This window comes from Neopelma chrysocephalum, unplaced genomic scaffold, assembly GCF_003984885.1.
Source record: "Neopelma chrysocephalum unplaced genomic scaffold, ASM398488v2 Primary Assembly neopelma1_43, whole genome shotgun sequence".
Lineage (NCBI taxonomy): Eukaryota > Metazoa > Chordata > Aves > Passeriformes > Pipridae > Neopelma > Neopelma chrysocephalum.
This window is the reverse complement of record NW_020897702.1, coordinates 21,606,534-21,626,210: the sequence shown is the minus strand read 5'-3', so window position 1 is coordinate 21,626,210 and position 19,677 is coordinate 21,606,534. Positions and strand designations below refer to the sequence as shown.

The following is a 19,677-nucleotide window of genomic DNA, read 5'->3' as shown; positions in this document are numbered from 1 at the left end:
GAAACAGAATAGCAAGAATAAGGTTCCTGCTTGTTTACTCAAAAGGTACCCCAGCCCTCTGAGGCGTGTGTACCAAGGTAGTTTTCTGTAAGTGCCAGCGTTGCAGTGGCTGACTGGGCTTTTTTTTTCCATACAACATGATCTACAATGATGGTTCTGTGTGCCAAATAAGACCTTCAGCAAGGTTTAATAATTATGGCATATTTGTAAACGAGGGATTAATGGGGTCTTGCATGAATTTTGCTGCGGTCCTTGCAGAAATGAAGTCTTATGTTTGTCCTCAGTAGGGGTATTAAATCTGAGTAGAGGAGGGAGGGTCTTACTTTGTGGAAGATTCGCATTTTCAGACCAGCCCTTGAGAGGTAAATGGGAATGATGAACCTTCCTACCATGCTAACTTCATACTGACTTCTCAGGACCTGAGTTCAGGCCTGTCAAACAGAGAAGATTCATTCAGAAAGACTCCTTTAGCTCTATCTGACTTTCCTGTAGTGAGGTCATTATTAGCAGATTGAAAACTTGACAGTAACTGTATCTTCTCTGGCCACACGGAGCCCAGAAGCAGGCCCCATTGCGTTGCAGTGGATAATTGCATTTATTGTGGAAGTTCTGGATAGGAAAAATATCCCCAGTGAGGTCAATTTGAAATGTGGTTCAGTCACAATTTATTTCATTTTCTCAGAATGTGTAACAAATCCATACTTTTCCCTCTGCTTCCTTGTTTTTAATGAATGTTCCTCCCCACTCCTCTCTATTTCTTCTAACATTTTTTTTTTGCTTTGTTATTTGGGGTTAAAAGGAAGCTCTTCACTTTCAGATGCTCCATCTATATGTTCAGCCTGACACTGCTGTTCAGTTGGGAACTGAAGGGGGCTGATACATTTGTCACTCCAAAACCAACTAGAAAATCCCAGTCTGTGACTGCCTAGAGTGATCATCTTGTCACAATTATGAATGATTATCAGTCTTGACTAAACTCTACATATGATCATCAGTGCTGTGTACTTCTAAGTTTAGATTATCTCAGAGGCTGCTTGTTAACTTTCAGAATTCCCACTGGTTTCTGACTACAGGAAAAGGCAGACATCAGCACAGCTTGATTTAGCAGCACAGAAATGTGTCAATACTTTTGGCGTGTGATTCAGTTCTGGAAGAACTTGCTAGGCCTGTGTTTCTCTGGTGTAAATCAAAGTCAGCAGAGTTGCAGAAGAGGCAAATCTGGACAGCTTTTTCTCTGTTTTGCTGTGTTGTTTGCTTTTTTTTTCCAAGAGTTTTGCTCATTTTTCCTTTGGGTACATAGGATTTTTGCAGAACTTAAGAGCATAATTCTAACAGCCACATTCAGCACAGTGTACCTCAGCTCCAGTATGTTTGTGACATTGCCAGAGGGAAAGATCCTTCGGATGTAGTTGAAATCTCCAACATAAAGGCTTCCATCAGACCCACATGTTAGGGCAACGGGAGCCAGGAGTTTGTTCCCATCTGCCAGACCATTGCAGCTTGGACAAGAAATGCTACGTCTGCGGCCGTTGCCCATAATGCTTCCAATTACAGGCGGTTGCTGGGAAATGAACTGGTTTTCCCCATTTCCTTTGTGTAAGATGCCTAGAGAGAGAAAACAGTAATAAGGAAACTAAAGAGAGACAGGGAAACTGAGACAAAAAGCAGCACAAACTGACAACGCTGGATGCCAGTTGGAGAATTTCTCAAGTAGCAAGGACTTTATCATCTTTCATAGTATCATTTTGTAATAGTTTGAAATGAGGAGCCCCTTATCTGAATTAAGCATTTTTTTAGACCCATTAAATTTCCTGCAGAAGAAAAATACGTAGGGAGAACACGACTGTCTTCACCTTTGAATGAAATACACTTTTCAGCATCTCATGAACTTTTACCTGCCCTTTCTGTGCCTCTTTGCCCTGTAATTTGCTGTCTACCAGGCAAAAAAAGGAAAATAGATAGCTCATGGAGAGATAAGGGACAGGAAGACCACGGGACATTCTCTAGAGAAATGTTTCATCTGCGAAGTTTTAGAAGAGCTCTGCTTATGTTCCCTCTAAGTGCAGTGCTCTCGGCAGTGTTGTGGGCTGAATTAGATGTTTGCTCCCATACCACTGCTATTATCCAGAGGGACACAGTGCTTCCGCCTTCGAATATGTTCTAATCAGCTTTTAGGTCTCCCTGCTGCAGCCCTCAGCAGTCTTCAAGGACTGTGGAACTTTCCATTCTCCCTTATGACCCATGAAGCCTCTCATTTTGCAAGTACAGTTGCATACTGGAGGATGTGTCTGGGTGGATTAATGCTTAGTGACAGGTCCAATCTGAATAGGCTCCCCTTTGTTATTTTAGGAATATTTTCTTTGTTAATACCCTTCTTTTACAACATCACAAAGTTAGACAGGCCAACATTCAACTACTTCATGATGGCCACCTTCTTTTACATTTTTTATTCCAAATCACTTCTAAATGCAGGTTATTAGAAATAATGTTAGTAAAACACATGAGAGAGCACATGTGTTGGTCAGGTTTCTTTTCATTCCTCTCTTTGTATTCTTAGTGAAAAAAAGAAACCACGTCTTGTAATGCTGCATTATTCCTGTTACGTGTCACCGACAACCTACCACTTTGTATGTTGAGGGCATGGTGTTTGTCCAGGGACCATCCTCCAAGTTTGGAAGCATCAATTTCATAACCCTGGAGCACAGCTGTCCTCTTCTCCCACAGAATCAAGTCTGGACAGGATTCATACTCATAACCTACTGAAACTGTGAACAAGAGAGAAAGAAAAGGCCCCCCCAGATGAGTAACCCAGAAATGCAATGTCAGGACACTCAGAGTGTCAACTGAGCAGGGGTAGGAGCATTTCTACACGTGACTGCTAATTTAATTGAAAACATGTCATCATGATAATGCACAGTCCTAATATTTTTTATCTTTAAAAAGTCCATTCTGCATTTAAAAAGGCCAATGCAGTTGTAGATGTTGGACAAATGTGCTAAAAATTTAAAAGGTACTGTTTTAAAGACATATTTTAAAACAATGGATATTAGGATTGGGACTTGATGATCCCTGGGGGTCCCTTCCAACTCAGGATATTCTTTGATTGAAGCGTGTAAACCACTGCTGGACTCCCACAAGGGAGAATTTTACTTCTACCTACTTTTACTGGTCAAAGACTGCATGTCAGGAACTTGCTAAAAATCATGATCTTTCTTGGAAAGTAAGGACTTGCACGATTGATGCATGGGGCAGCAAGTCCCTCAGAGGCAACAGTCTCAGACCAGGGTGACTTGTGGTCACTGTTAATGTCAAAACTTTGCTTGCTGGGATGTCTAATCAGAGCCTTTCAGGAGAAACTCCACAACGTGCTGGAGTTGCTTAAGAGTAAAATTATGTCAGTAGAAGGAAAATGATGTTTTTGACAGAATAATGACTCCTTTATGATTTTCTCAGAAGAAGAAGGACCAGTTTCATTGGTCTGCTTTTTTTTAATCTTTACAGCTGAGGCAGAGCAGAACTGCAAGTTCCACACAAATGAAAAGCAATTACATAGATCTTTTTTTTTTTACTAGAAAGAAATAAAGGTCTGATCTTACAAATTTCCTAGCCTCTTTGAAAAGTGCTGAGCACTGAGAGAACTCAGGATTCCCCATCAAACATAGCCTTTTGCAGAATCAGACTGTATCAGAGGAAGATATAAGTAAGGCTATGAAGGCTCAATATTTTCCACTGTTCTAGAAATGAGAATCATTGAAAGCATGACTGCTGATGTCCTGAGACTTGCCTGAGTGCTCTGGGGCTGCAGAGCTGCTTCATGAAGCACCCCAGGACCCACTGCTGATCTAGCATCTTAAAGAGCATGTAAGCATAGTCTTTCAGGATATGCTACGAGGACACATTTCTCAGAGTGGACTTCAAGATGGGTAAGGCTCAGCAGCTTGTATCATCCAGTCTGCTCAAGGCAGCTGAGCCTGAGTGAGAAGAGGAAGGCACTCATTCTTACTTTTGGAAAAACAGGCATCCTACAGCTCCTCTAAGGGGACTTATCTTCAGTTGAGCTATGAGGCATCAGTAACCATCCTTTTGTCAACAGGAGCTGTATTTGCTGATCTGGGATCTCTCCCATTTTGCTAATACCATTTCCTGGTAGCCTGGAAGGTCTAGTCTAGACTCTATTGAGGACCTGTAACTGAATGTCCACTTGGTGTTGATGAGATGGGAAGCAATCACTACAGAACCTCATTACCTCTGCTTACTAAACAGCCAGATTGGGATGGCATTCTTGAGTGGGTAACAAAGGAGAAAATAAGATTAGAGCAATCCTGAAGGTCAGGCAAAAGGAGGAGTTGCAATCAGGGCTCGGTTCTTGGGATTCCTTTCAAAGCAGCGCTGACAGTTTTTGGCCGTATGTGAGAGGCAGCTAAATGTCTGTAGTCCCAGTTCATTCCTTCTGTATGAATTTGATGGCAGCAGCTCAGGATGTACGTGCTGGGCCATGAGCCAGAGAACAGATAAGTATTCATACCCTGTCCTTGAGAGTGTTCAAGGCCAAGTTGGATGGGGCCCTGGGCAACTGATCTCATGGGTGGCATCCCTGTCCATGGCAGGGTGGTTGGAACTAGATAATCTTTAAGGTCCCTTTGAACCCAAAGTATTCAGTGATTCTGTGACTTATCTGTTGGGGAATGTGTGCTGTTTGAACAGCTGGGCCAAATCCTCCCAAAGGAAGGGACAGCGAACCAGCAGGGACTATTTCATGTGTTTGCAGTCAGACCATTCTGATCTACTACAGGTCTGTGCATTGCCACTTAGCTGCTTCTAAAAAGAGACACAAACCCTGGGGTCACTTACCGAAGGCTTCTGAGAGCCCATACACCTTCTGGCTGTAAACGTCTGTCTTATCCCAGATGAAATAATAGGACAGGTCTGGAGCTGCTGCAAACCACTTTCTGAAGAGGCGTCCCTCGACGGCCACCATGAGGTGGACTTTCATGAGGTTGAAGGGGATGGTGGGGTGGGTCATGCTGATCCGCAGGACTGATTTGTAGCCAGCTGTGCGACTGCTCAGGTAACTCACTTTTATTTTACTACCGGAAACGTTAATCTCTTCTTGTAGAGCCTGTGGAAAAGCAATCCGTGAGGTGTTAAATCAGCAGCGAGCAGACAGGAAAAGGCAGTGAAGCTGTAATTTATCAAACACACCTGTATAAAAGCTCTGGCAGACATGTCTAAAAAGGTACCTAGTAGGCATCGAGTATGAAATCATATACGTAACTTATTGGGTTATTTGTGGAAGCCAAGGAATGCCTCCCTCTTTCTCCATCTCTATTACATGAGAGAAGAGGAAACCAAAGCATCACATTAGGTCAGTGCTTACAATGGGACTCTTAAAAGGATTTCCAGGACACACAGTGAAAGGAGCTTGGTGTCTGAGATTATTCCAGCCCATCAGTTTAGCTTCCATTTTCTGTATTTTGTCATGGTAGGTTTTGTGGTTGCTAATTTTTGTCTTCTGACTTATTTTTCCTAGTAATATATCAAGCCCTACTTGGCCTGTATCCTTAAGGATGTTTCCTGGCCCTGATCATAACCTGCAATTCTCTACATGACATTAGTGAATCCTGTTTCCACTCTCCTTCCTCTGACTTACCCATCTCTCCTTTGAAACTGCTCCTTGCCTACCTCACCTTTGACCCCTTACTGCCTGAGCTACCATTTACCTCCAGTCTTTTTTTTTTCCTGTGTCCTAGTCCTTATTTTCTGACCTCACATTTGTTCCTACTTACTCTGGTACTTGCTTCTTACCTGTGTGATGAAGCTATCAGCCTGACCTACCACTTACAACTCCTGTTCCTTCCCCTGCAGTCCTCCTTCTCTTTCTTTTCCAAATTCATCTGTATTCTAAGTGAGTTGCTTCATTTTCTCCTCCAGCCATGAGTGTGGGCATTTCTGGCTGACTGGGACAGTAATATCATTTAAGAAAAGACTTGAGAAACATTAGGGAAATTTTTTTCTGCCCCTGGTCTGCTTTGAGAACAGAGAAATACCAGTAAAGATGGGATCTGCAGATAATATAACTGCTAAAGTATCACCAGATCTTAAAATTTCCTCTTCTTTTTTTTTTTTTTTTAGCTGGAGAAATGCTCAGAAATTTTCTAGAAACTGATACCAAGTACACCCCTGACACAGTGCTGATGCTCCCATGCAAATATTGATAAAAAAAATCTTAGGAGAAAAAAATTGTCTCTTTCAAGAAAATTTCACTCAAAGGTAAGCACCCAGTGTGCACATTTTCAGCACAAGTCAGCAACCTTCGGTGAAGATTGAAACATGAAGGCAGAAGCTTAGCAGTGAGCTAGAAACTTGGTCTGCTAATAGGATGTGTTAGAAGGTCAAAGCTGGCACTGTCCTCTCCTGTGCCAGTGTGCTGAACCCTAAATGCTGGGAAAATGCTTCCCTAGCAATAGTCAGCTTTCTGAATATGGAAGCTTGAAGGCAGGTGGGTCACGAGATCCACCCATTAGAAAGGGGTCATGGTGTGATTCTTGGGATTGTCCTGTGAAGGGCCAGAAGTTGGACTCAGTGATTCTTGAGGGTCACTTCCAACTCAGGAGATTCTATGATTCTATGATCCTCATGTCTTCCAAGTTATGTCACTCCTATATCCAGATCCTCCTATGTGGAAGCAGCAAACAGCCCTGGTGTGATAAGCTGCTCATCTCTTACAGGTTTTCCGGTTAGTGTTACCAATAACGACAAATCTTGTAATCTGCCCCCTGAAAACACCTCCTCTGAGCTATTGTCCAAAGGCCCAACACTTTTCCAAGTGATAACTAACAGGTTCTGAGTGTGGTAGCACTTGACAAATGGACACATCCAGCAGTTAAAGCCCCATTCCACCGTGCTCATAAATATTTACTTTCTCTAATGTAGCCATTTTAATTTACATATCTCAGTGCTTAAGAGGCTGAAATATGACAGAACTGGGAAAACAGAGGATTTTTAAAATATATTTTATGAGATCAGCAACAAGCTGGACTGGGACCAGGCTCAGCCAGAGCTGAGCTGAGCCAAACCACTGTAAAGGTGGTCCCTTGTATCAAATCTATCTTCATATGTAATCCCACTAGGAAAAAAACAGGCAGAAATAATTGTCACAGAGGTACTATTTGGGAAGTCTGGTTCAGATCCCTGTCAGAAATAATTATTTCTCTCTGTCATGATCTATCTCTGCTGCCTACCATTCCAAAGAAAGGGTCAGCCCAACGCTACTCAGCCACTGAGCAGCACAAGGGGCTGTGTTTAAAGGTGTCTACTTGAAGAGAGGGTTCAAATAGAAATTCAGTTGATTCAAAAAAAAAATTTGTAGTTTATAAGTATAGACAAACTAGCAACAAAGCATGGCATTGGTAGAGGAGAGTATAATCCAGTAGGACATCAGTGGGAGAAGAGGGGAAAAAAAAGCTTTAAAATACCCTGAATGCACTAAAAGTAACAAGAGCTGAATTGTGCCCTTATTTCTATTTGATAATTGTTGTTTGGCCCAGATACATTCATATGCTGTGTCTGTAGGCGTTGAGAAAGACTCTTTAGAGTTTATCCCAGCCTAACCAATATAATCTGCTCTATTAAAGGAGTCCAGCCACCAGGCTGGGTAGGCAGAAGAGCTGCTTCTTCAGGCTTACCAGGCATTTACACAATGTAGCAATTTTCACTGCCATGTTCCCTTTGCTCTGTGATGTTGATCTATTCTTGTGTTAGTAGCAATTCTACTCTTTGCATGAGACAATGTAGGAAATCTTGTTCCTGTGTGCTGGGTTAATGCTACTCTAACAGCTACTCTTCACTCTGCCAGGAGGCAGCAAGGACCAGTCAGTCTTTTTTTTTTTTTTTTTAATAAGATGCTCAGAGAGAATTTTGAGAAAGAAAAGCATTTAGGGTCTGATTCAGGGGCCTTAACATAGACATCTAGTACTTTTGAGCTGTTCTATGGTATCCAAAACTTCTGCAAAGGCATGACAGCTCTGACATGGACCTTCTTGAAATCTCCACCTTTCTGAAGCTACAGCTGGAAGCCTGAAGGGACACTTCAGGGCATCCTTAATGGCCCCAAATCTGTCTATAGGCACCTGAATCAAACATTAAAAATGCATTATTTGGTCTCTTGAACGCATCCAGGTAGAGAGCATTGCATTTATTTGTTGGAGCTTATGAGGGTTTTATCTACCCACTTGTCAAAAATCTCTTTCCCAGCCCTGCTATCTGCTTGTCACCTCCTCCCAGCTATGTGCTCACACCTTTTATATTTAACATTTCCCTGCTGAGAACTGTGTATTATAAAATGCAGCTGCAGGAACTGACAGCTAGGTTATTTTTTATTGTATGTACATCCAGTATAGAAATGAAAAGTAGTCCATTTCTGAACTGAAGTACAGTCAGGACTCTGTCACAAATCAGATTCTCTTGTAAACTCCTGCACCACAAACTCCATTAACCTTCAGCTATCGATATTTGATGTGGAATACTGGTTTACAGGTTTTAGCTCAATCATTTGGCACATGGGAAAAGTATTGTTCATCATGTATGGGATTCATCTTAACTTAGGAACCTAAGTTCGGTGTCTCTTCTGAAGTGCTCTTTTAGGTCTCCCCACAGCAAACAGCAGAGGTAGACTCTTTAGAAGGTTGATGTTGCCACGTAAACTTATGAGTGGGATTCAATTCCAGTTTAAGGCATCTAAATCCAGATGTCAATTTATAAATATGCTCATGTGAGGTAGGCATATAAGCATCAATTACAGTCAGTGGCATCTAACTATTATCATCAGTGAGGGCCAGAAGTCTTAGCTGATCTGTGGGCTGCACTGATAGTACTGATTAAATTTCTGTCAGCTTTAATGGGAGCTCAGACATCTAGCACCTCTCCCAAAGACTGCACATGAACTCCTTAATTAGGTGTCATAAGGAATCCTTCTTCGGTATTAGATTCCATAACTACAGGTGTCTAGTGCTATTTGAGATGTCTAAGTGATTTGACATTCACAAGGATTTGGCAGATACAATGCAGGGCACTGTTAGGGGGATCATTCTGGTGTGGCAGTTGGAGGCCAAGCAGGATATCAGGAAGACATTTAAAATGGCACTAAACATTTATGATGAGGGTGGTAAAACACTGGCACAGGTTGCCCAGAGAGGTGGTAGATGCCCCATCCCTGTAAATGTTCAAAATCGAGTTGGACGGGGCTCTGAGCAACCTGGTCTGGTGGAAGGTGTTTGTGGCCATGGCAAGGGGGTTAGACTAGATTACCTTTCAAAGGTCCCAAACCATTCTATGATTCTAGGATTTATAGTCAAGAAACCGTATTGAACCATTGCTTGTGAACTACATCACTGGCTGCTCTCATACTAGAGAGAAACATGCGCTTTTATTGAAGAGGAGTTTTAGAACTTTTTAGTTCAATAGATATAATTAACACAATCTGACAAATATCCTACCAAATAATGAGTGAGGTTATGATCATAGTTGCACTGTAACAGATATTTTTTTCTTTTCTAGGCAGCACTGAACATTACCTTTCACAGTGTTTGTTGGTTTAGAAAAAAGAGATGTGAAAACTGAACCAAGAATCTGCTCTATGGTGGACTTTAAAAGATCTGGGACTTAATTAGTAATTATGCTGGGACAAACACAGTGACTGTAATTGGAAATTATTGTGAGGAAGGATCACAAGATTTGGTCCAGAGGGAAAGGTAAGGAGACCACTAGCTTTATTTGTTGCTGGGTTCAGAACCTGGTTTATTAAAATTAGAAGATATAAAATGACTTCTTTTCTCATTAATGGTACTGTAACCCCAATGGAGTCACCCAGGAAGCACACAATTCATCCTTACACTTTTTATTGTTGGCAGATGATTATTTGTCACTAAAAGGAATACCCAGGACATGCTGAACTCTGGAATCTAAAATCCGAGGAACAACAGTTCCAAGAAAGTAAAGCTCGAATGCTGGCACATCCAGATATTTCCACAGAGTAAGTGTTTTTAAGGAAAATCGATAATTTGGTTCTTCGAACCACTTGGTTTAAAACCCAACTTTTCATTTAGCAAAACACCTTAAAGCAGATTACTACACCACTTTATCTGACTTACACTTCATTAAAAAACAGGGAAATGGGGATGAGTAATTAAAGGTAATCCTTTTGCTTTGCTCATCTATCCCAAACATCATAAAGGGCAATAAAACTGAGGTGCTCTGCAGGCTAGCCCTTTGTCAACCTTGTGCTGACTACATGTCTCAGCAGCTTTGTAGAGTGAGGGGTATGACTTCCAACCATGACAAAGTCCACTCCAACACTCCACCACTGAGGTCCACAGTGCCCAGTGGATGGAATTTGCTTCTGAACAGAAGAAAGGCATTAGAGCAGGAGCAGTCCATCAGCCTGGCGCCGGGTATATTGAATGCCAAAGGGCTGACCAAGGGCTTGTTGTGGGTCACACAAGCGCCCCAGCCACAAGTGCTTTGCTTTCATCTCTCAGGGATAAGGGAAAAGAAATCTTTTGGCAAAGTGAGTGCTTGGGAACAAGTGCTACTGGTAAATGTCTGAAAAATGGTGTAACAAACAAAGAATGCTTCTGTTTAGGAAAGCAGATGAATAGTTGCATTTGTGTTGCTCAAAGCTGCCAAAAGAAGCACAGAAAGGGGTGGTGAGGCACTAGCACAGGTTGCACAGAGAAGCTGTGGCTGCCCTATCCCTGGAAATGTTCTAGGCCGGGATGGACGGGGCTTGGATCAACCTGGTCTAGTGAAACATGTTCCTGCCCACGGCAGGGAGGTTGGAAAGGGATCTTTAAGATCCCTTTCAACTCAAATCATTCTACGATTCTATAACTCTATGCTTTATTGTCTCCTTGGCTTATATAGTTCATACCTGGATTTCAGGAACAATAGGACCTTTCTCTGAGCAGGAAGTTGCAAAAGCTGTCAACGGAGATGGAGAAACCACAGGGTTGGGCCGGGCAAAGTTACTGAGGTCACAGCTTGGGATCTCATTCTCTTCATGCCTCATGACTATGGTTTCCATCACAAAGAAACGATCCCACGGTAGCCACAGTGTGTGTTCCTGGGTGATGAAGGGAGCCCGTTCAAAGTGCAGGATAATGGAGATTCCACCAATGGTAAGAAGATCAAAGCTGTTTTTAAGAGATGGAATACAAAGTTAATGCAAGCACCACCCCCTCTGTTTGTAACAACTCCCTAGCAAGGACCCCCAGAAAAATAATTGCAAGAAATATCATCAGTCACATTTTATGAGCCTAAAACCTACAGCTCAAATAGGTGTTAGGTGAGTAACAGCAAGTGGCAGAGGCAGGAGTACAAGCTCAGCTTCTTTGCATGTTGTCCTCCTGTATATTAAAAACATACCCACGCCTTTTTTGAAACAAATATTTATATTTTTGTTGGTGCTTTTCTAGTACTATTTGACCATACACACTCATTTTCTTTTTTTAAAAAGTATTTATTATCTAAACACAGTCAGACTTGGATCAATTCACATGATGAAATATACTATTTGGAAAGCGATTTCTCTGACATATCTGCATATAAACTGTCTTGGCATCACTGCTAACCTGACTAGTGCCTAATGCCACCCAGGAAACATGTAGAGCCCAGTCATGGACTGAGCCTGGTGTACTAGGAACGCATGCTGTGCAGGCTGTCTGTGTACCACAGGACTCAGCACATCATCTTTTTTGACTCTTAATCATTAAGACCAGAGCAGATGAATCACTGCCTGTGGTCTGTGACTTCATCCTAAGCCACCTCCAGCTAAGTGGTTTTTCTGCCTCTGTTAGTGTTGGATAACACTGTCAGGCTAACAGACAGCCCTCCAGAGCTGTGTGAAAAGATGTTACCTTGATAAGGAAAATATTCGTCCTCTGGATGTAAAGATGTTGGGATAAGGTTCTGGGGTTTTTCTTAGTTTTGTATTTAAACTCCACATCTTGTCTGAAAGGGAGATTTTATCAAGTACCACAGGGTGTATCTACTATGTATAGATGCAAAAAAAGAGGTGTTATGTGAGAAAAGAAGGGATTTCAATACAAATTGAAGACCTCTTGGGTTTGCTTCTTTGTGTTTTTTGCAGTATCTCTTCGGCTGCAATGCCAAATGTGTGCTTCAGGCAAAGGAAGTTTTCTCATCCCTGCTTCTCACTTTCCATGCTTGGTGCTGCTGTATGACAGTCTCACTCAGAGTTTACACGCGCGAACAAGCTCACTGGCTTCAGAAGAACTTCTTGTGTGCTTAAAGAGCTGTGAGCTTATGTGCTTCTCTGCATGAGAACTGGGATCTGATTGCCCAAAGGCAGACTTGATGCACCTTGTAAATACAGGGTAAGAAACAAGATGAAAAATGTTTTTGAAATTATTTTTTAAAATTAATTGTGAGGCTTCCACATCAGCTGCAAAAATACCAGAGGAGCAACAATGGGTATGAACTACTTCTAAACACAAGTCTTTGGCAAGAAATGGCTTTGGAGAACCCTTTCTGGTTTATGACTAATGGAGTGAGGTCTCATTTAGCAAATATAACTATGGAAAGAAGGTTTTTCATGGAAGAATGTCAAACTAAGTCCAGGAGAGGAAGTGGAAAGCATTTTAAAAAGCTATAGCCATGTTTATTGTACCACTCGGGTTGGGGCATCAACTTCCCAGACCTACAGAGTTTGGCTTGCAGCAGCCTGATGAGTAACTTGCTGGTCCCTGCCAGCAAAGCTGAGCAACACTTGTACTCTGATGTGAATGTTTTTAACAGTCAATTAGCATTTGGCAAGTCCTTCAGCTGGGAAGAAGACGCTTGCTCTGCATGGATCCGGGCACTGAACAGGGCAACAGGAGGGAAGAAATAAACATTACAAATGATGCTCAACAAGTTTTTAGGCAAGATGGAATAGGCTTTATTTGCAAACACCTCCATTTCACTTCTTTGGCTTCACGGAGCCTGCGTCATGGATGGGAACTTGCTGCAGGGAAACATCCTGGCCTCTGCTGCATCCCCAAAACAGGATGCAGAAGAGAAAGTACCTCCTTGTCAGACTCCAGCAGCTGTGAAAACAGAGCCATGCAGTATTTTTTAGCAGTCAGTGTTGCTCATGATCTGGTTTTCCCAGAGTCTCAAGGTGCAGCTTTCAAGTTACCTTGATGAACTGAGCAAAATGTAAACCCAAAACCAAACAGAAAAACCCAAACTAAAAACACCTTCCTTCCAGTTTCCCTTAGTGAAATTAAATTTAAAAAAGGGGAAAATCATCATGGGATTGAAGAAATGAGATATTTTTATTTCTGTTTTTGCTGCTGATCTCTGATGTATTTTTTATCACTCTGAAAAAATCATACTTGTTGTACAGTTGTATTGTTGTTTTTCTTTAAAAACTCTGGAGAGACAGGCTGAAGGATGAAATTATCTATTTATCCACAAAGCAGACTCAAAAAATAGGAACTCCACAGAAAAGTGTAACCCTTTCTCATCTCTTTGCTCTGAAGGTTCATGTACTCGGTATTTCTGAGAACACCAGGCCAAAGCTGCTGAGGCCAAAGCTGCTGAATGTGAAAGAAAATGAATGTGAATGAAAATGAATTTGAAAGAAAAAGTCTGGAGACTTTCTTGTTGTTTTACTAACACTGTTCCTACAACTCAGGGACACTGAGGACTTGCAGCCTCTATAGACTACCAGTTAAATCAAATATAAAGCTTTATTTAAAAATGTGGTTTATAATCCAGTTCTGATACTTTGATTTGTCTATTAACTTTGCTTTACAGAGAAGTGCATACAACAGAGTAGTTTGAGACTTGTCATTTTTTATACGTGCCTAGTTACATGAACAAAATCTCTGTTCCAATAATTAGGCTAAAAACAAATGCAAGCCCTGAAGTTATAAAAGTTTTGCTCAGATTAAGCAATGTGACTTAAATAGGATGTAAGAGGAGAGCCCTGGAATACAGTGAACCCACTTACAGGGGTGAAAAATTCAGTTCACTGTACTTCTAAAACCAAAATTTTACTTACTCATTTTGAAACTTGGCCATGCCAAAAAAACCCCCAAAAAACAACAAAACCAAACAAACCAAACCTGGAGCAACAAAATCAGCTTAGGAACCAATCTAGCTAAACTGATGCAATTGTATCTTTAAATTCCCTTACTTTAAACCCCCAGTTATTACTCTGCTATCAGTAAACTGATTTACTAAATCAATTTCAGGACTCAGTGCACATTTTCACGAATAGATATTCCTACGGTGAATATGCCAAATAATAAAGCTATTGAGTTTTATGCAGTTATCTCATGACCCCTGGAACAAGGTAACTGCCTGCATGTGTGCTCCCATTTATTCTCCAAACCAGAATGACACAGAAGATGGTCCAGATGACCCTATATGACTGTGCACTGCACTGGACCAGGAATGCATGCAGCCTACTACCATAGGTCAGGAGAACCTAATTCATGCCTAAGAGCATCAACTTCTTAAAACAAAGTGACTCAATCCCATGAAAACTGCACTGTGAAAAAGCTGAAGTCATACTCTATTGAAAAATTACTCAAAACATAAAAAAAGATAATAGGGACTGGAATAGCAATAATTCTTTACATGATTTTGAAAGTGCATTACAAATAGTATTTAATGAATACTGCAAGTATTTATTGAATCAGTAAGGAAGGCAAGTAAATGTTAATTCCCTTTCACAATTTGGGTTGCTGGCCTGGGAAGGTCAAGAGATGCACCCACCAAATCAGCAGTGAGGCTAGGATTAGAAATAAGGGATGTCTGACAACATTTTCTGCCCTGATAAATTTTAGTCTGAATGGTCTTAAATAGTTCAAGGTAATTTATAGACTACTGAAGAATTCACCGGACTCAAGGAAAGATCTGATGGGGCTTTGAGCAACCCAGTCTAGTGGAAGGTGCTCATGGTGGGGGGTTGGAACTAGATGACCTTTAAAGTCCCTTCTGACACAAACCATTCCATGAGTCTATGATTTTGGTGTTCTTTAACTTGTCTATTCATGGAAAAGTGACTTCCACTTGTCCATTTATTACCTCCAGAGTACACAGATGCAGTGCAGTGTACTGTTCATTTAAGAAAATACCTGCATGTATCCCTCAGCCAAGTTGGAAGGTATTTTCATTATTCCAGACACTCAGTACTGCAACTGGGCAATTTGTTGGATGTTGGCTGTGCACCAGATGTGCATGAAGTTTCTGTAGAAGCAGACTGATTTGAGAGGAAGGCGAAGAAAGTGAAATCAGAAGAGCTGACACCACACGGTCTGGGGTTATGCTGACCCCCACCAGCTGCTGGCAGAAATCACAGCTTTAGGATGAATCTCACTTGGTCACAGATTCCCTGCTCTGAGACAGCTGATCTCTGTCACTTTTATCACTTGGAGCTGAGTATCTGTTGGGGGCTGAGTCAGCAAACTGCAGGCTGAGCTTCTTGAAACTAATTTAACTTCTGGAGGTTGGCAGCCAGCCCCAAGGAACCAAAAGTCCACTGAAGCCTGGTGGAGCATACTGATGCTCCAGCTGCATTGCTCTATGCCCTGGGTCCCCTGCTCAGCTAGACCTTGGGAAGAACATGGCATGTAAGGAGCATCCCTAGTTTGAACTGCCAGAAGAAGTAGGTATATAGCAGTATCTGTGTGGGGTGTTTGCCTTTCACCACCCAAGAACAAAATAGTTACTTGAATATTACAAAGGCCTGCAGCCTGGATAGCAGCGCTCACCTCCATGCTCTGTCCCTGTTTAGCTTACTGGTATGTTTGCTGACTAGAGGTGCAGTAGAGGTGCTAGGTACAGCCCAATTGCAAAGTAAAGAGATGGTCCCTTCCTCAAAGTACTTCTAAGCTAAATGTAAGATTACACACAGCAGTTGGATCTTGTGTATGTATAAGGAAACAGATAGTAAAAAGGTTATGACAGGCATTGTTGTCCAGGAATTTTTCAGGCACATTTATCTGTTCTAATGGACACAGATTTTGTGCTGGTCCATACACAGCAAGCTGAACACGAAAATGTGGTTTGGATACCATTGTCATGCAAAGTAGGTTCAGTAAGGATGATTGAGATACTCATAGCATAAATGTTCAACTTTTTTCTTTTTTGCAGTAATGCCTAAGCTATGGGGCAATAAAAAGACACCAGCTCCAGAGGCATCTTTTTCCAAGCAAGACCACTAGTTTTTCTGGAATGCCTTTTTATTATCCACATTTTATTGCCATGTCATCTAAGAGCTGGAGTATCACTCAGTAAGCCTCCCAATCACCATCAGTGTTACAGTCGGTGCAAATGCCCCTGAGTGTGAACAGGACAGCATTAAGCACACATTGCTACCACATGTTCATTATAATTCTATCAGCTTCTCAAGTCAAGTCAAACCTTCAATGAAAGTTGTGGGTTGCAGAGGTGCTAAAATTTATAAATCCTCTCCCAAGTGCTATTGGTTAGTAGTACATAAGCAATGTGCGGCTGGAACCCCTTATGTTACGTTTTTGTTCTTAAAAGAAAGGGAGCTAATTAGGACTGACAAACAAAAGATAAGATGAAAGACATTCCCAATTTGCAATGCTTTTGTTTTGGTTGAGCATGATTGCTCAGATTTTGCCTCTAACACAACCGTAATCTTAATGACTTCTTCCTAATCATTTCAACATGAATTAGAATTAATAGAGCTCTTGGGAGCATGAGACGTCTTTTCTTTATATGCATGGGCACTCCATTGCCCAATTCTTGGCTAAGGATTCTAGGTGATATCACAAAGTTAATACTAACAAATAATAAACAATAAGAATAGAATAGAATAGGAATAGGAATAGGAATAGGAATAGGAATAGAATAGAATAGAATAGAATAGAACAGAATAGAATAGAATAGAATATTCAGTTGTTCAGGAACTACAAGGATCATCAAGTCCAACTGCCTGACCAATTCAGAGCTGATCAAATTAACCATATAATTAAGGGCATTGTCCAAATTACTCTTAAACACTGACAGGCTTGGGGAATCGATCACCTCTCTAGGAATTTTGAGGAGTACAGTCAGTGCAGGTGGCTTGGGGTGCAGGTGCAGTGTAAGTTGCACGTTGAACTCTGGGGAGTGGGAACCGAAACAAAGGGTCACGAACTGCTGACCCTTTGCATAACAAATGGCATGAGGACTGTGGCCCAGCCAAGTGACAGGACACGGCAGGAGTTGAGGACTCCAGACTTTCCTGTGCTTAGACTGTGAGGGGAAAAAAGCCCAGGGGTTCTTTTGTTTGGGGTCCCTCCTCGGAGGCACCAACCCAAGCTGTTATTTAGCTATTGTACCAAGATTAAATTCTTTTAAGCATTGAGACATCTGAGACTCTGCTATTCAAAGCCTGGGGTCGAGCCAGTAAGGAAACCTGGTCTGACTATGTGAGTGTGGGGTGTGTAGCTGTGAAGGGGCTTTGGTCCCAGCTCAGGTGCTGTGAGAACAACTGCCAGAGTGGCTCCAGGATGGTCAGACAGGGAAGTTTCTTGAACAGGACTCCTCCTGTTCCAGTCTTTGAGCACCCTCTCAGTAATGTTTCCTCATATTCAGTCTAAACTTCCCCTGGTGCAGTTTTGAACCATTCCCACACCTCCTGTCACTGGATCACAGAGATGATCTCAGCACCTCTCTCTCCACATTCCCTCCTCGGGAAGCTGTAGGAAGCAATGAGGTCACCCCTCAACCTCCTTTTCTCCAACTAGACAAACCCAGAGTCCTCAGCTGCTCCTCACACAGGACATTCCTTCCATCTCTACCACCAGCTTTCTTGCCCTCCTCTGGACACATTCAGGGACCTGAACATATTTCTTAAATTGTGGGGCCCACAACTGCACACTGTACCAACATCGAGTACAGTGGGACAATCTCCTCTTTGACTGGCTGGTCACGCTATGTTTGACGCACCACAGGATGAAGTTTGCCCTCTTGGCTGCTAGGACACACTGCTGGCTCCTATTCAGCTGCTGCTTGCCAGCATCCCCAGATCCCTATCTGCAAGAATGCTCTCCAGACACTTCTCTTCCAATTTATACTTGTGCCTGGTGTTACTCTATTCTGGGGGCAGAAAATCCAGCATTTTGATTTTTTAAATTTTATCCCATTCATCATAGCCCAATGCTCCAATCTAGAACCCGCCGCATGGTCTCCTGTCCCTCAAGAGAGTCAACAGCACCTCCCAGTTTGGCACCATCAGCAAACTTGCTAGATTGTAGATAAATACATTGAACAGGACTGGCTCTGGAATTGAACTCCTGAGGAACAGCACTGGTGACTGGCTGCCAGCCCCATAACAACCAACGATAATGTATCAGCATCTTAAAAATGCATCAAAAATAAAGGTGCTCTTGGAAGGAGTTTTTCTTTAATGTTCATGGCAATAATGTTGTTACTACTGCTTGAATACTGTAAATTCTATACAGACATCCTACCTGCCATCTTGTCTGCTGATTGTGTACCCAAAGTGAGGATTGTTGACAAAGCTGATGTTCACTCCGACTAGAGGGGTTCCATCTGCCGTCATAACCTGGCCTCGAATCACACATGCATGTCTGCAAAAAGGAGAAAAATAATAAGACATAGTAAGTATTTTTGACAAATGCAGGTTTTTCCTCTATTTCTGTGTCTGGGAATTCCAATGCATTAGAAAGCCCAGGCCTTTATATCCTGGAAAGCTGGAAGCTATGCTGTGTGTTTTGATGGTGGGATGCTGCTCTTGAAGGTTTTCTCAGGAGTTATGTAAAAACATCAATACCTAAGGTAAGGTTTACAATTATCCTACTCTATAAAAGCAACTGCTGCAGCATATCCTTCATTAGCTATAAACTTTTGGGATTCACAATATCACACTGGAATTTCATAGAATCATAGAATATCCTGAGTTGAAAGGGACCAACAAAGGTCATTGAGCCCAATTCCTGGCCCTGCACAGGACAGCCCCAAAACCACACCATGTTCCTTAGAGTGTTATCCAAACACTTCTTGAACTCTGCTAGGCTTGGTGCCATGACCAATTCCAATGGAAGTCTGCTCCAGTGCCCAACCACCCTCTGGGTGAAGAACCTTTTCCTAATATCCAATAGTGTTTTAACAATATTGCCCTAATGCAATGTGCATTTTAAAATCAAAGAGAACAGGCACCTACCTGGTGCATGTGGTGCATGGACATATTTAATGTCCACAGAATCCCCTGACCAAGGCTTGGCAGCTCATTTCTTCCCCATCTGGGAAAATCGCGACAGATAATTTTCCAGGTTCAGATACCTTCCTTACAAACTGCTTGAGGAGCTGAGCACGCTAACAGGATAGGCTTTTTCTTCTCCTCTTTTTCTTCCCCAGTTTGGCAGATTGCACTGTTTTATAGGATACATCTATTCTAATTACTCTATGCTCTGTAATGTGCTCTTTTATCTAAGGACTTCAAGGATCTTTACAAACACTGATTAATATGGCAAGACTCATCTTTTTACAGAGAGAGGGAAATAAAGCACAGAATGATTTTCAGTTGTCCAAGGTCAGTCAGAAAACATGCAGTAACGCCAAAGACAAATTTTCTAGGTTCTTATTCCAAAGTCTGTTTCCAGACCTCTAAGTCATTACTATACTACTACT

General features: G+C 41.9%; 1 protein-coding gene across 10 annotated transcripts in view; it reads right to left on the bottom strand.

The window, feature by feature from the left end:
* Nucleotides 1-19,677, bottom strand: part of TENM4 (teneurin transmembrane protein 4) — a 603,970-nt gene that overhangs the window by 66,711 nt on the left and 517,582 nt on the right. For all 10 annotated transcript variants that reach the window (XM_027677557.1, XM_027677560.1, XM_027677561.1 and 7 more), the window contains 5 exons: nt 18,498-18,617; nt 10,928-11,189; nt 4,852-5,119; nt 2,622-2,765; nt 1,356-1,605 (listed from right to left, as the gene is read on the bottom strand). In XM_027677557.1, the coding sequence (XP_027533358.1) occupies nt 1,356-1,605; nt 2,622-2,765; nt 4,852-5,119; nt 10,928-11,189; nt 18,498-18,617 (1,044 nt within the window). The remainder of the gene's footprint in view (nt 1-1,355; nt 1,606-2,621; nt 2,766-4,851; nt 5,120-10,927; nt 11,190-18,497; nt 18,618-19,677) is intronic.